Source organism: Eubalaena glacialis, chromosome 1, assembly GCF_028564815.1.
Source record: "Eubalaena glacialis isolate mEubGla1 chromosome 1, mEubGla1.1.hap2.+ XY, whole genome shotgun sequence".
Classification (NCBI taxonomy): domain Eukaryota; kingdom Metazoa; phylum Chordata; class Mammalia; order Artiodactyla; family Balaenidae; genus Eubalaena; species Eubalaena glacialis.
In genome coordinates, this window is record NC_083716.1 from 89,690,633 (window position 1) to 89,705,213 (window position 14,581).

A 14,581-nucleotide genomic window follows, 5' to 3' on the forward strand; every position below is an offset into this window, starting at 1 on the left:
GCATTTACAACCAGACCAGCTAGAGGTGGGGGAACAGCAGGCAATGGGACAGCCTTAACTACGCCACCATGCCAATTTCCTTAGTCAGCACTGCTGCTGACCTCAGTGACAGATCAACATATATCCTCCATGCTCTGGACAGTCAGGCCAAACTAGCTCTCACCTTTCCTTTTTAACCGTCAGGTGAAAATTATCAATCTTCTTTTAGTGGCACAGATTAAAAAAGAAAAGCAAGTCCAGAATGAGAGAAAGAGTTCTACCATCAGTTTTAAAACAGTTCTTTTCATTTTTCCCTAATTTTCAAATAACTTCCTCACGTGTCTATATAGATGGAAATGCTTTCAAAGTGCTTAAGGTCCTGGCAGTTTTTACTTTACTGTTTACCGTGTTTATTAGCAAAGGTGTAGGCTTGAACCCCAGCTTTCCTGGCTGGCTTATAAGGGAGGTGATAAACAATTTATTTGCCTTAGCAATCCTACTTTTTGGAATCCATCCTACAGAAATAAAAGCACTAATATGAAAATATATTGAAAACTTGTTTGTAACAGCAAAACTACCACATTATGATACATATACACTGTTGAATATTATATAGCAACGAAAATGTTAGACATGAAGTTGGAACCTTACCCAAAAAAAAATCACACCACATACAAAGATTAACTCAAAATGGATCAAGGACCTAAATATAATACCCAAGACGATAAAACTCTTAGAAGAAAATATAGGGGAAAAGCTTCATGACATTGGATTTGGCAATGATTTCTTGGATATGACACCAAAAGCACAGAAGATAAACAACAGATAAACTGGACTATAGCTGTCCCTGGGGTTGGGGGGAGTCTGTGGGGCATTAATTCCAGGACTCTCCACGGATACCAAAACAAGAGGATGTTCAAGTCCTTTATATAAAAGGGCAGAGTATTTGTATATCACCTAGCACGTCCTCAGACACTTTAAATTATCTCCAGATTACTTATAATTCCTAATACAATTGCTATGTAAACAGTTGTAAATACCATGTAACTGCTATGTAAATAGTTTCCTGTGAATGGCAAATTCAGGTATTGCTTTTTGGAACTTTCTGGAGGTTTTTTTCCTGTATATTTTTGATCAATGGTTGGTTGAATCCATGGATGCGGAACCCGTGGCTACAGAAGGCCGACTGTACACCAAAATTAAAAACTTCTGCTCATCAAACGATACAATCAACAGAGTGAAATGGGAGAAAATATTTACAAATCACATATCTGATAAGGGGTTAATATCCAGAACATATGAAGAACTCCTTCAATTAAACAACAAAGAAAACAAACAACCAAAAGGACTTGAATACTCCTCTGAAGAAGACATAGAATTGGCCAACAAGAATATGAAAAGATGCTCGACATCACTAATCACCAGGGACATGCAAATCAAACTCATGATGAGATACCACTTCACACCCATTAGGATGGCTATTATTAAAAACAAAAAAAACCAAAAAACCTAAAAAAACAGAAAATAACAAGTGTTAGTGAGGATGTGGAGAAACTGAACCCTTGTGCACTGTTGGTGTGGTTGTAACATGGCGCAGTGACTGTGGAAAACAGTATGGCAGTTCCTCAAAAAATTAAAAATAAAATCACCATCTAACCCAGCAATTCTACTTCTGGGTGTACACCTGGAAGAACTGAAAGCAGAGACTCAAACAGGTATTTGTTCACCTATGCTCACTGCAGCACAAACCACAAGAGCCAAAAAGTGGAAGCAACCCAAGTGTCCAGGGACGGATCAATGCATAAACAAAATATGGTATATACATAGAGTGGAATATTATGCAGCCTTAAAAAAGGAGAATTCTGACAGACACTACAATATGGGTGAACCCTGAGGACGTTATGCTGAGTGAAATAGGACAGCAACAGAAGGACAAATCCTGTTTGACTCCATTTACAGGAGGTACCTGGAGCCGTCAGATTCATAGAAACAGAAAGGAGAATGCTGGGTGCCAGGGGCTGGAGGGAGAACAGAATGGGGGGTTAAGTGTTTCATGGGGACAGAATTTCAGTTGTGCACGGTGAAAAGACGTCTGTGGATGGATGACAGTACAACAATGTGAACTTAATGCTACTGAACGTGCATTAAAAATGCTGAAGATGGTAAATTATTTTTTTAAAATTAATTATTTATTTATTTTTGGCTGTGTTGGGTCTTCGTTTCTGTGCAAGGGCTTTCTCTAGTTGCGGCGAGCGGGGGCCGCTCTTCATCGCGGTGCGCGGGCCTCTCACTGCCGCGGCCTCTCCCGTTGCGGAGCACAGGCTCCAGACGCGCAGGCTCAGTAATTGTGGCTCACGGGCCCAGCTGCTCCACGGCATGTGGGATCTTCCCAGACTAGGGCTCGAACCCGTGTCCCCTGCATTGGCAGGCAGATTCTCAACCACTGCGCCACCAGGAAAGCCCCTGAAGATGGTAAATTTTATGTTTTGTGCATTTTACCACAATTGAAAAACACGGTAAAAGAATTTAGATCTATTTATTGACCTACAGAGATAGCCACTGATATATTATCAAATAAAAATAACAACAGCAGGTAATACATCCAGGTCGTATAATCTCATTTTTCAACCTGAACCAAAAACCCTATGTGCATATATGCTTGCTGATGTCTGGGTAGGCACAGTAAAGCACAGTGCAGAGGACAGAATCCAAACTATTAAACACTGGGACTGGTAGAAAGAAGGAAGAGGGCTTCCCTGGTGGCGCGGTGGTTAAGAATCTGCCTGCCAATGCAGGGGACACGGGTTGGAGCCCTGGTCCGGGAAGATCCCATGTGCCGCGGAGCAACTAAGCCCGTGCGCCACAACTACTGAGCCTGAGTTCTAGAGCCCGTGAGCCACAACTACTGAAGCCCGCCTGCCTAGAGCCCATGCTCCGCAACAAGAGAAGCCACCGCCATGAGAAGCCCGCGCACCGCGACAAAGAGTAGCCCCCGGTCGCCGCAACCAGAGAAAGCCCATGCACAGCAATGAAGACCCAACACAGCCAAAAATAAATAAATAAATTAAAAAAAAAAAAGAAAGAAAGAAAGAAGGGAGAGGCTATTTTCATCATTTTCTTCAAATAACCTCGGCACTGTTAAAATCATTCCCGTGAATGCCTTAATTTTTATAATTAAAAAAAGGGAGAAAACCAATGCATACCCATTCCTGCTGCTATGACCGGCACAGGTAAGTCGTAGTTGTATAAAAGAAAAGACAGCATCAGAAAGTCAATGTAACTTCGATGACTGGGCAACAGAACAACAGGATGCTCCTGGATGGCTCGCTGTAGCTTTAAAACAAATGTTACACTTTGAATAACTTCAGCTTTCATATTATTAAAATCGTATCTTCAATCAGAAAATGGAAGAATGTGCGTATGTACAGAGGGAATACGAGTAATGTTTTTCTGTCTCCCTGCCACGTACGCAGGACTTATTTCAGAGTTCTAGTTAAATAATCTCCCATAACGCAAGAACAGCAAAAAGATAAATTTTACGGCTCATAATAATAATGGTGACGATCACTAACACGTATTAGTTGAGAAGCAGTTAAGCATTTTACATGCATTGTTTAATACCACGTGTTTGTACATAAGGCCTAAGCCTTAGCTTCCTCATCTGTGACATGGTCATGCCTCTAATACATGGTGGAGCTAGGACTGGATCTGTCAGTCTGAATTAAAAAGTCAACTGTCAGCCACTGCGCTAGACTGACTGGTAGTTTGTAGGAAGAGAAAACAAAACTCCCCTCAGGGAGATTAAAAAAAATTACAAATTGTTAGGACCAAGGAAAGGAATGGTATTTCTCTATTTATGCACTGGGTTCACTGCCAGGGAGGGTGGGTGCCTCGTAGCAGGGAGGGATGCATCCGAGCTCCCCGATCCATTCCTCGGGCTGTCAATCCCAAAAATACCCACTGTGTCAATGTGTGTCTGTTTCCCTGAAATCTAAATACATAACCCACTGAGGCAAGGTAGTCTGTGATCAGTTAAGACGTAGCCAGCAATATCCCCCGCTCCCAACACTGTATCAAACGTTCTCCGACAGAGATGCAGACGGTAAGTCAGCAATCTAGAAATCAGTCACGGCAGGAAGAAATACTTGGAAGCAAAGTAAATGACTGAATAAAAACAAAGCATTAAAAGGCATGAGGAGGAAGGGCGGTGAAGGTAAGCGCTTCCTAGTAAGAGAAAAAAGGTATTAAAAACAAATGAATAGAAATAATCTTCATAGGGAAAGCTCTGACTTTCAGAAAAAAGTAAACAATTAAATGACAGGAGTGATAGAATTAGAAAAATCACCATTTGGCAATCATAAGAGTAATAACTGATTCAAGCAAAAAACATCAGTGGCTGTAAAAACGAGTGGAGGAAAGTATGATGAAAAACAGGACACCGAGGCATCCTTAAAGTCTCTTGTCCCAAGATACTTATTAATTATAGGGGGACAAAGAGTAACTCTACAAAGAGCACTGCAGCCAACTGACCAGCATGAACATCACCAGGAACAGGCAGACAGAGGCCACGTGCTTCTGGGCTGATACACTAAGAAGGACATGGCCTGAGCCTAATCGAGAAGACATCCCAAACCCAAATCTAGGGACACTAGAATATAACTGGCCTGATGTCTTCAAAAGTAGTATCATGAAACACAAACAAAGACTAAGTAATTGTTCTAGATTAAAAGAGTCTAAAGAGATACGGAAGCTGACTGTAACACACGATGCAGGACTTTCTTTTGCCTAGACAGGACACAGCTGGGACAGGCGGTGAAACATGAATAAGATCTGTACTACCAGCACTGTGTCAATGTTAATTTGCTTATTTTGATAATTACACCATAAGAGAATGTCCTTGTTTATAGGGAAAACACACCAGAAACGTGTGTGAGGAAAGGAAAAAGAACATGTTGTAGGGGAATCTTGGTGAAGAATATACAGAACTTCTTTGTACTACTTCTGTAACTCTGTGAACATTTGACATTAGGTTAGTCTGTAAAGTCTGTAACTAAGTGACTAAGTTAGTTTGTCTGAAGCCTGTAGATCCGAAGGTACGAGGAGAAAACACCCTGCAGAGAGGCGGAGTCTTTTCTGCTCAGGCTGGATGCCACCTGCTAACCAGGGCCTGCTCATCTAGTGCAAAGCGGGATGCCTTTGAGTTGAATAAATTGTGAGGGATTGAAGAAGAGATTGCTTTTTTACAAGCAATACTCACTTTCTGAATACCTTCTTCATTTACACACACTTTCGAGAAAATTTGTTTAAATACTTTGCTCAGGGCAAAGGCACAGAACCGAATGGCTCCCAGACGCAGTTTGTGGTTCATTTCATCCAGGATCTCACAGGCTTCCTCTCGCAGGACCTCGGGAGATTGAAGGGATTCCCTGGAAAGCTACAAGAAAAGGGAAAGCAGGGATAAATTTCTGGAGAAAAAAAAAGAAGTCAAAATTCTTTTTGCTCAAATCAGTAGGACCAGTTCCAAATGGACCAATGTTATTCTATAACTCAAAATGGTATGTTTTCTTCTTAATTTAAATTGATATAATTTAAGCTTACATCCAAATTCTCTAAAATAAGTTGTTGCTCAAGATCTAGTGTCCGAGAGCATACACTTAGTAGTTACTTTCAGTAGATTGTTGCAGCTGATTTTTTTAAAAATTTATTTTATTGATTTATTTTTGGCTGTGTTGGGTCTTCGTTGCTGCGCACAGGCTTTCTCTAGTTGCGGCGAGCGGGGGCTGCTCTTTCTTGCGGTGCGCGGGCTACTCACTGCGGTGGCTTCTCTTGTTGCGGAGCACGGGCTCTAGGCACGCGGGCTCAGCAGTTGTGGCCGTGGGCTCTACAGCGCAGGCTCAGTAGTTGTGGCGCACGGGCTTAGTTGCTCCGCGGCATGTGGGATCTTCCCTGAGCAGGGATCAAACCCGTGTCCCCTGCATTGGCAGGCAGATTCTTCACCACTGCGCCACCAGGGAAGTCCCGCAGCCTACACATCTGAGGAATCAGGATCAGAAGGAAAGAGAGAACTGGAGCATTAAAAAGAAAGAATACATTGCCAGGAGAGGGCCTTCCTCGAGACAGAAAATGCTCATGCCCGTCTGAGCCAGTTGAGAAGGCTGGGGAGTAGGAAAGACAAGACCCCTGGGGACAGGAAGGACCTGGATAGGTGAAGAACACAGGTGAAAAGGCCGGTTTGTTCGGAAGGCACTGGAGGAAAGCAGAGAAGAAGAGAATGACCTGGCCTCTTATCCTGTGCACCTGGGCTTCTCATTTGCCCAACTGATCTGCTGTCCCTACAGATCCCTCTCCCTGGAAACCTGAGAGAAGCAACGGTCTTACAACTCCTTGTCCCCAGTGATGTCCCTCTTCAGTCTCTTTTCCATGTCACAAACCTGAGCAGTCTCTTCAATGCAGAAGTCATCACATCCTTCCTTGGCTAAAGCCCCTGCAATGGCTGCTACTGCACTGTGCAAGATAAAGGCAGCCTGAGCTGGAGAAGCGGCAGCAGGGATGGAAAGAGGTAGACAAGTGCTATTTTTAGGAGGGTACATCACTTTTAGCAGAGCACATCAGCAGCTCTTAGTGCCTGAGAGCTTGTGAGAGGAGAGTAAGAAGCTGAAGATGGCATCCAGATTTTTGGTTCGAGCAACTAGCATAAGGGGGGGGGGCATTCTTAGAGACAGGACAATCTGGGTGGGAGGGGGGAATATACACAGTACAGGGGTGGGGTGGATCCAAGACTTTGATTTAGACATCTTGAATGCTTTTGGAGTGCTTTTGGAATTTCCAAGTGGATACCCAATAAACTATAAAAATATATGTATGAAACTCAAAAGAGATCTGGGCTGAAGCAACAGATACTAATTATCTATATTAGTTACAATAATATATTATTTTTGTACAGTAATATTATAATACGGAGACATTAGCATAAGGAAGGTACTTAAAATTCTGGCAATAAATAAAACTGCCCAGCGAGTGGGTAGATAAGAAGGGGCTAGAACAAAATCTTGAGGGACAGCAGCATTTAAAGAGACAGGCAAAGGAAGAGAAGCCCATAAAGACAACTGGGAAATAATCAAAAATATGTGGTGGGCAAGCGGGAGAGTATGGTGTCAGGGAAAGGAGAGAGCGTGTACCAAAAGCTATCCAGGATTTGAATGAGGTTGAATTTAGCCACGAGGAAGGAGGTCATTCACCATCTTGGGAAGAGCTCCTACAGGGCGCTGGAAATCAGATTCCAGTGAGTTGAGTGGTACATGAAGGGTGAGAAAGTAGGGCAACGAGCATAGAAAACATAGCCAACTTCTTCAAAGGGCAGAGCAGAAGTGGGAAAGGAAGAGATGGGTAGTAAGTAGAGAAGGAATGTGGTCAAAGGAAGTCTAATTCAGTTGGAAGAGAAGTGAGCATGTTAAATGCTGATGGTAAAGAGCCGGTAACAAGGAAGAAGCTGAGACAACTGAGGGGACAGACGACAGAGCAGAGTCCCCGAGGAGGAGGGGGGAGGTGGAATTCGGAGCAAAGGAGCAGGGTGGGGATTAAACTCGAACAGAAGGGGACCCCTGTTCCATTCTAGTAGGAGGGAGGAAGAAAATGATGGGTGTTAGATGCAGGTAAGTTAGGAGCCTGACCTCAGGGAGCTGAAACAGCCCTCACTTATATAATGGCTTACATTTTCTTTGTGAAGTAGGAAGAGAAGTCATCTGTCCAGAGTAAGCAGAGAAGGTAGGGTTGGAGGTTCAAGGAGAATGGGGCAACTGAAACTGCCATTTTGGAGAAAGGGAGAGAGTTTACTAGGGAGACAATCAATGACTGGGTAACACAGAGGGCCCAAGTGTGCTGCATAACCAAGAATTTATAATAATTCCAATCTACCTCGATTATATGATTTTTCTCAGCAGTACATTCAAGTCTGAAAAACACTGGCTTAAATCAGTCACACTTAACCTGGCTGTGCATTAGAATTACATGGGGAAACTTAAAAAAAAAAAAAGAAGAAGAAGAAGAAAAGAGAAATGCCTGGGTCCTAACCTAGACCAATTAAACCAGAATCTCTGTGGATAGGACCAAAGTATTTTTTTTCCATTCATTAACTCAAGAAGTATTTATTGAATGTGTACTATGTGCTAGGCACCAGGAATACAGCAATTTAAAAGAGAGAGAGAGAGAGAGACAAACTTGACTTCACTTATGAAATAAGTTCAGTCAGACAAGATTAATAGATTCCCCAAGATAGATCACAACAATACGATTAAGAGCATAGGTCATATGTCCGAATCAGAATAAAAGAGACAGCAAATAATAAAGATAATAAATAATTTTCCTGGGAGCTCCCCAGCGGTCCAGTGGCTAGGACACCGTGCTGTCAGTGTCCGGGACCCGGGTTCCATCCCTGGTCCAGTGGCTAGGGCTCAGCGCTGTCACGGTCTGGGCCCGGGTTCCAACCCTGGTGCAAAACAGAGCACAGCTTCTCTCCCAAGCCCTCTTCTAAGTCCCTATCTCAGTGAATGGCTCTATCAGCCTTGATTCTTCCTTTCCTTCTCTTCATTCACCCGACTGGTCATTTCTTAAGTCTGTCCATTTCTCTGTTTCTATAACCACTTGCCAGCCCAGGCAGCTACGCTCCTACCAAGGGATTACTGCAGGAGCGGCACACACAGCCCTCCTGTCTCCTTTTTCAGCAGAACGGTGCCTCTAAAACGCAAACTGATCGTGCCGCATTGGAACCGGAAACCCTTCCACGGCTTCGCACTGTATGTAGGATAAATCTAATTCCTTTGGACGGTTCACAAAGCCCTTCACGATGCGGCCCCGGCTTTCCCCTCCAGTCCAACTCTTGTCATTGCCCCTCCTTTGCTCTCTTCAGTCTGGTTCCATCGAACACCTCTCAACACCATGAATATACACGCACTCTTCTCCTTAAAATAAGCTGGTGGTTCCCAAGCTTCACTATACTTGGGAATTGACTGGGCTTTTAAAAAACTTCGGACGCCTGGTTCCTCACTCCTGACATTCTGATTTAACTGGTGTGAGGGTGAGACGTAGGCACAAGGATTTTTAAAAGCTCCCTGAATAATATTTTTTTTTAACATTCTTTTTTTAAAAAAATTTACTTATTTTATTTTTTTATTTTTGGCTGTGTTGGGCCTTCGTTGCTGTGCGCGGGCTTTCTCTAGTTGCGGCGAGTGGGGGCTACTCTTCGCTGCGGTGCGCGGGCTTCTCATTGCGGTGGCTTCTCTTGTTGTGGAGCACAGGCTCTAGGCGTGTGGGCTTCAGTAGTTGTGGCATGTGGGCTCAGTAGTTGTGGCTCACAGGTTCTAGAGAGCAGGCTCATTAGCTGTGGCACAAAGGCTTAGCTGCTCCGCGGCATGTGGGATCTTCCCGGACCGGGGCTCAAACCCGTGTCCCCTGCATTGGCAGGCGGATTCTTAACCACTGTGCCACCAGGGAAGCCCCTCCCTGAATAACTTTAATGTGCCATGAGGTTTGAAAACCACAGGGAAAAAGTTGTTTGGTCTGCTAGGAACACTCTTCTTCACGCACTTCACCTGGAAAACCCCCAAACATCTTTCAGGCCTCATTTATAAAATCACTTCTCTAACTCCCTACACAAAATTAGTTGCTCTTATAACTAATTAATGCCCCTGTACACTGGCCTCCCATTAGCATGTCTTGTATCATATTTCACTGTAATTGACTGCACAGCTGTCATCATTCCCTATTAGACTATACACTTAAGAGGTCAAGAACGCTGCTCAACTAGCTATTAGACACAATGTCTAGCAAAGAGGCTAAGACGCATTATGGGTACAGTAAACATTTGATGAATGTGCTGAATATAGCAAAATCTAAAAAGATACATTAAAAATAGCAAAATAAATTCATAGAATCAAGAAGAGATAGAACTCGCTGACAATGAACAAATCTGGCTATGGCTGAAGAGGGAATCACTTACCTGTTTAATGACATAATGAATCTCTTCAGAGTTGAGAACGCTACACTTAATCTCACTTGGCTTGCAAGGAGTAATTCCCTTGTAGACAAGAGGTGTGTAGCATTTCATGGCAAATTTCAGGTCGCTGACATGCCTCCTCTCCTCCAAAACATCTTCAAACTCATCCCACTTTCTGAGCTCCTTCTGTGGGCAAATGAAAGAAAGTGATGCACATGCTGTAAAACTACGTTGGTAAGGTTTCATCTTAGCCAAAGTTTTTATTCTATGACATAGAGTAAGAGCAGAGTGTTCTGATGTTAGGTTTTCATACAGTAAGAAACAGAAATGTAGCTATCGGACTTCCCCGGTGGTTGAGAATCTGCCTGCCAATGCAGGGGACACGGGTTCGAGCCCTGGTCTGGGAAGATCCCACATGCCGCGGAGCAACTAAGCCCGTGCGCCACAACTACTGAGTCTGCGCTCTAGAGCCCGTGCTCCGCAACAAGAGAAGCCACTGCAATGAGAAGCCCGCGCACCACCACGAAGAGTAGCCCGCCGCTCGCCGCAACTAGAGAAAGCCCCTGCACAGCAACGAAGACCCAACGCAGCCCAAAATAAAAATAAAAAAAAGAATAAAATTACCAAAAAGAAAAAGAAATGTAGCTATTATTAGGATCAATGAATTGATATTGAATTATAATATTTTATTATCATATTTCTGATTGCTATCTTTATAAAGCCAGTGCCCCTTTATGAAAGTTAACAAACATAGCAAAGGTGGGACATTAGGCTCTAGGGTAATCTGATCAACTTTACAGATTTCGTCAATCACACCAATAAACTTGTTTTGTCTGCCTCTCTCATTTAGTTTTAAAAATTAAAGCGTACATCAGAGAGTCAAGATTATGTCAAATCAAATAAAACTACATGGGTGCAAACCCAAGACAAAAGTGCTCCCATACAAGCTACTATGGAGCAGTCTGTATTTTGCTGTGTTACCTTCTTTTCTCCTTTCAACCCACTGCAATTCAGCTTCTATTCAACCAGCCCCTGAAACTGCTCGTTTTTAGGCTACCAACGACTTCTGAATTGTAAATTCTTAAAAGTTTGTTTTCCTGATGATAAAAGTAATAGTAGTAATAATAAGTACAGCTAACATGCGTCGTTGCTTCCTAAGTGTCAGGCGCTATCCTGAGAACTTTACCTATATGAAGGGGCAATCCTCACAACAAACCTATGAGGTAGCTGTCATCACTACCCCATTTCACGATGGGGAGACCAAGGCACAGAGAAGTGAAATAACTCAGCCAAGGTCCCACAGCTCTCAGAGGACAGAGACATGATTCAAGCTGAAGCCTTATCGCTTCACAGACCCTGTTCCTAACCACTACCCTATACTACCCAGCATGCTAATTATGGAAGATTTGGAAACGTGGAGACATACAAGCAAAGATAAACTGCCCACAATGTTACACTCTGGGAATAACTACTCAACACTTACTAGTTCCCTTATTTTTTTCATTCATAGATATAAAAACACATATTTTTAAATTTAAAACATGGACCCTACCAAATATAGTTTATCTTGCCTTATCAACTGTATTCTGAATACTTCCTTATATTAAATATTGTTTTAAAATATTTTAGTGGCTGCACCGTCACCTTTATATTCCCTAATTTCTTAATATAATTTTTTAATTACCAAAGTGATACATGCTCATTATAAAAATTGAGGAGATACAGAAAAGCACAAAGAAGAAAATTAAAATCAACTGTCTCCCAATGAGCCAGAGACCATTTCAGTGAATGCTTTTTTCTGTGCCTGTGAAAAGTCCCTCCCTCACCACACGTACATTTTGATTTGTCTCCTGATTTTTTTTTTACTTAATGTTATAAACGCTCCTCCATGTCATTTAAGTTTTTCCCACAATATTACTTTTAATGTTGGATGTTTGGACTCTTTTTTTCATTCATTGCTACTATAAAAAGCATAACAGACATTAATATTTCTTTCAAATCTAATCATTAGACCCTGGCCTCTTGCAAGTCTTCGTCCTCCTAGATCTCCCCACCGTGGGACACCATTCTCAAGCACTCCCTCCTTTTATTACCTACAACTATTCTGAAATGTTCCTACTGTGGTCTTTAATTCATGACTCTGTCACAGCAGAAAACCCACCTCATTTCTCTAATCCAGAGATTCTCAACCTGGGGGAAATTTTCCTCCCCCAATTACAAATATGCCTTCTTTCCTCCCACTTCCTTTAATGTATGTTAACATCTCCATCCCTCTTTTCTTCACGCCACACGGTGCTGAGTACTCTCACCTACTCAACTGGTTTCAAATATTTATGCTTCTGAATCCCTTGCCCTGTCCTCTTCTCCCATCTGGCTTTTCCAAAGCTGAACTCATTTCTCCTCTGCACAATCCTACAAGCTGATTATTTTCCTGAAATCTCAATCAATAACCCCACACCATCTACATCCCTCTGTCTACATCCCTCTAGACCTTTCCTCCCTCACCCTTCACATCCAATCCGTTCCATCCTGCTAACATGGCCTTTAAGGATCCATCACGTCTACTCCTCATTCACGTGTCCAGCCTGTGCTCTTTATCACAGCAGCTTCCTCACCGGTCTCCTTGCCTATGTTTTGTCCCTTGGAATCAGTCTTCCATGCCACCATGTGCCCTTTTCAAAACACAATTCTGGCTTAAAATATTTACATGACACCCCTCACCTCCTTCAGAATAAGACCTAAGCCACTGCTGGCCTCATATGAGAACCTCTAGGACCTGGCTTTTCCTTCTCACCACACTCATGGCCCACTCAACAGTGAGTGATTTGATTTCCCCAACAAGTCCATCGCTGACATGCCTCGGGGCCTTTGCATGTGGCCATCTCTGCCTGGAATGCCCTTCTGTTCCTGTCATCCTTGCTTTGGCATCACTCTTCTGTGACAACTCTCCTTGAGTTCCCCTGATGGAATTACTCTGCCTTCCTCATTAGGACTTCTTTACCTTCTACATAACGTCTATCGTGGTATGTATCCCATAACATGTAATCGTTTGCATGTCTGTCTCCCTACTAAAATGCAATTACCCTGAGGGCAGGACAGTTTGTGTCCTCTTTGTATTTCCATCATCTAGCTGTGTTTGGAATACAGCACAATTGATCAATAACTGACCGACTACATGTTAAGGTAATAAGAAAAAACAAACAGAAAAACTGAGACCACCATTAGGCACAACGAGAATACAAATAGAAGCAAAGAGCATTTGTAAGGAGTTTAAGTATAAAAGGGTAGCATGTAAAACATGTGAAATATGCAAACACGAACATTGTTATGCCTACATATGTAAGTACAGAGAATATATGAGGGGAAAATATTCGAGCTTGGAACTCTGGTGTAAGACTGCAGGCGCTGTGACAGATCACATACTCCTGCTTACAAGGCCGAAGAACCTCACATTTCACAGTTCTCATTAATGAAGTAACAGCATAAGTTATACAGGCTCAGACTTGGTAGAACGCCACAAATTACCATTATAAATGATATAATTTTAGGGACAAAAAAGATCTTAGAGACTTCCCACTTAGCGGTCCTGGGTGCGGGAACAGAAAAGGATCACAATCAGTTGGGGAGGTGTGTGTGGGGTGGAGGAGGTGGCGGGGGGTGGGGGGGAGAGAAAGAGAGAGCGGAAGGGGAGGAGAGAGGAAACGGGGAGAGGGGAGGGAGGGCGTCCTCAGAACAAGAACCTGCAAGGCAGAGCAGCACGTATGTATCCTTCGAAAACCTTGCCAGCTGTGATCATCTGCAATCCTTCCACGGTTCTGTTAACTGCAGGATCAAGCTCACACTTCTCAACATACGAGCCAGCTATACAAAGACCTAGTTGCCTAAACAAGCTATGACATCTCATGGCTCCCGCAGCTTTGTACAAGTCACCTCTAAGAATGGCATTCCTATCAAACACCTGAGCATCTGTTATATGCGTGCTATTGCGGTATGTGTTGGGGATATGCGTTGTCTAACCAAGACGGACACAGCCTCTTTTGTCAGTAACCCTGTGCATGGTGGTACCAGTTGTTGAGACAGGGCACTTACAAATGGCCGTTCGCCACCGTTCACCTGGAAAACACTCAGCCATCAGCCACAGCTTCTGTACACCTCCTCTGTGTACCATTTCCAGATTCTCCCTTTAACGCAGGACCAAAATGGTCATCTTCTCCGTTGAGTCTTTAGGGAATCCTCATTACATTTTCATCTAGAATACTTCAATAAACTTGTCTTTGGCGTCTCCTCTACAAGATTGTGAACTTCCTGTCATGGGTCTATACATTTTTGTATTCCCAGTCCTTCAATCATTGTGTGTGGAATGAAGAAATAAATTACTAAATGAAGCTACTTCTTGAGCCCTGTTGATGACAGCTCTCCAATATTCACAGTCTAAAGCTCACACTTCTCCCAATCTGGTCTAACTCAATGTCTAATCCAGTGGTTTTTAACCGAGGCTGCACATTAAAATAACTCGGGGAACTTAAAATATTGATGCCCAGGCCCCCCCTAAAGATTCTTAATTAATTTGGTCTGTGAGTGGTACCTGGGTTATCAAAAGTATTTTTGAAA

The 14,581-nt window shown here is 43.0% G+C and overlaps 1 protein-coding gene across 1 annotated transcript in view; it reads right to left on the reverse strand.

Annotated features, from left to right (window-relative positions):
- Positions 1 to 14,581, reverse strand: part of GNPAT (glyceronephosphate O-acyltransferase) — a 31,060-nt gene that overhangs the window by 12,363 nt on the left and 4,116 nt on the right. The window contains exons 2-4 of the mRNA XM_061182646.1: positions 9,974 to 10,156; positions 5,237 to 5,413; positions 3,183 to 3,312 (exon numbers count right to left, since the gene is read on the reverse strand). Of these exons, the coding sequence (XP_061038629.1) occupies positions 3,183 to 3,312; positions 5,237 to 5,413; positions 9,974 to 10,156 (490 nt within the window). The remainder of the gene's footprint in view (positions 1 to 3,182; positions 3,313 to 5,236; positions 5,414 to 9,973; positions 10,157 to 14,581) is intronic.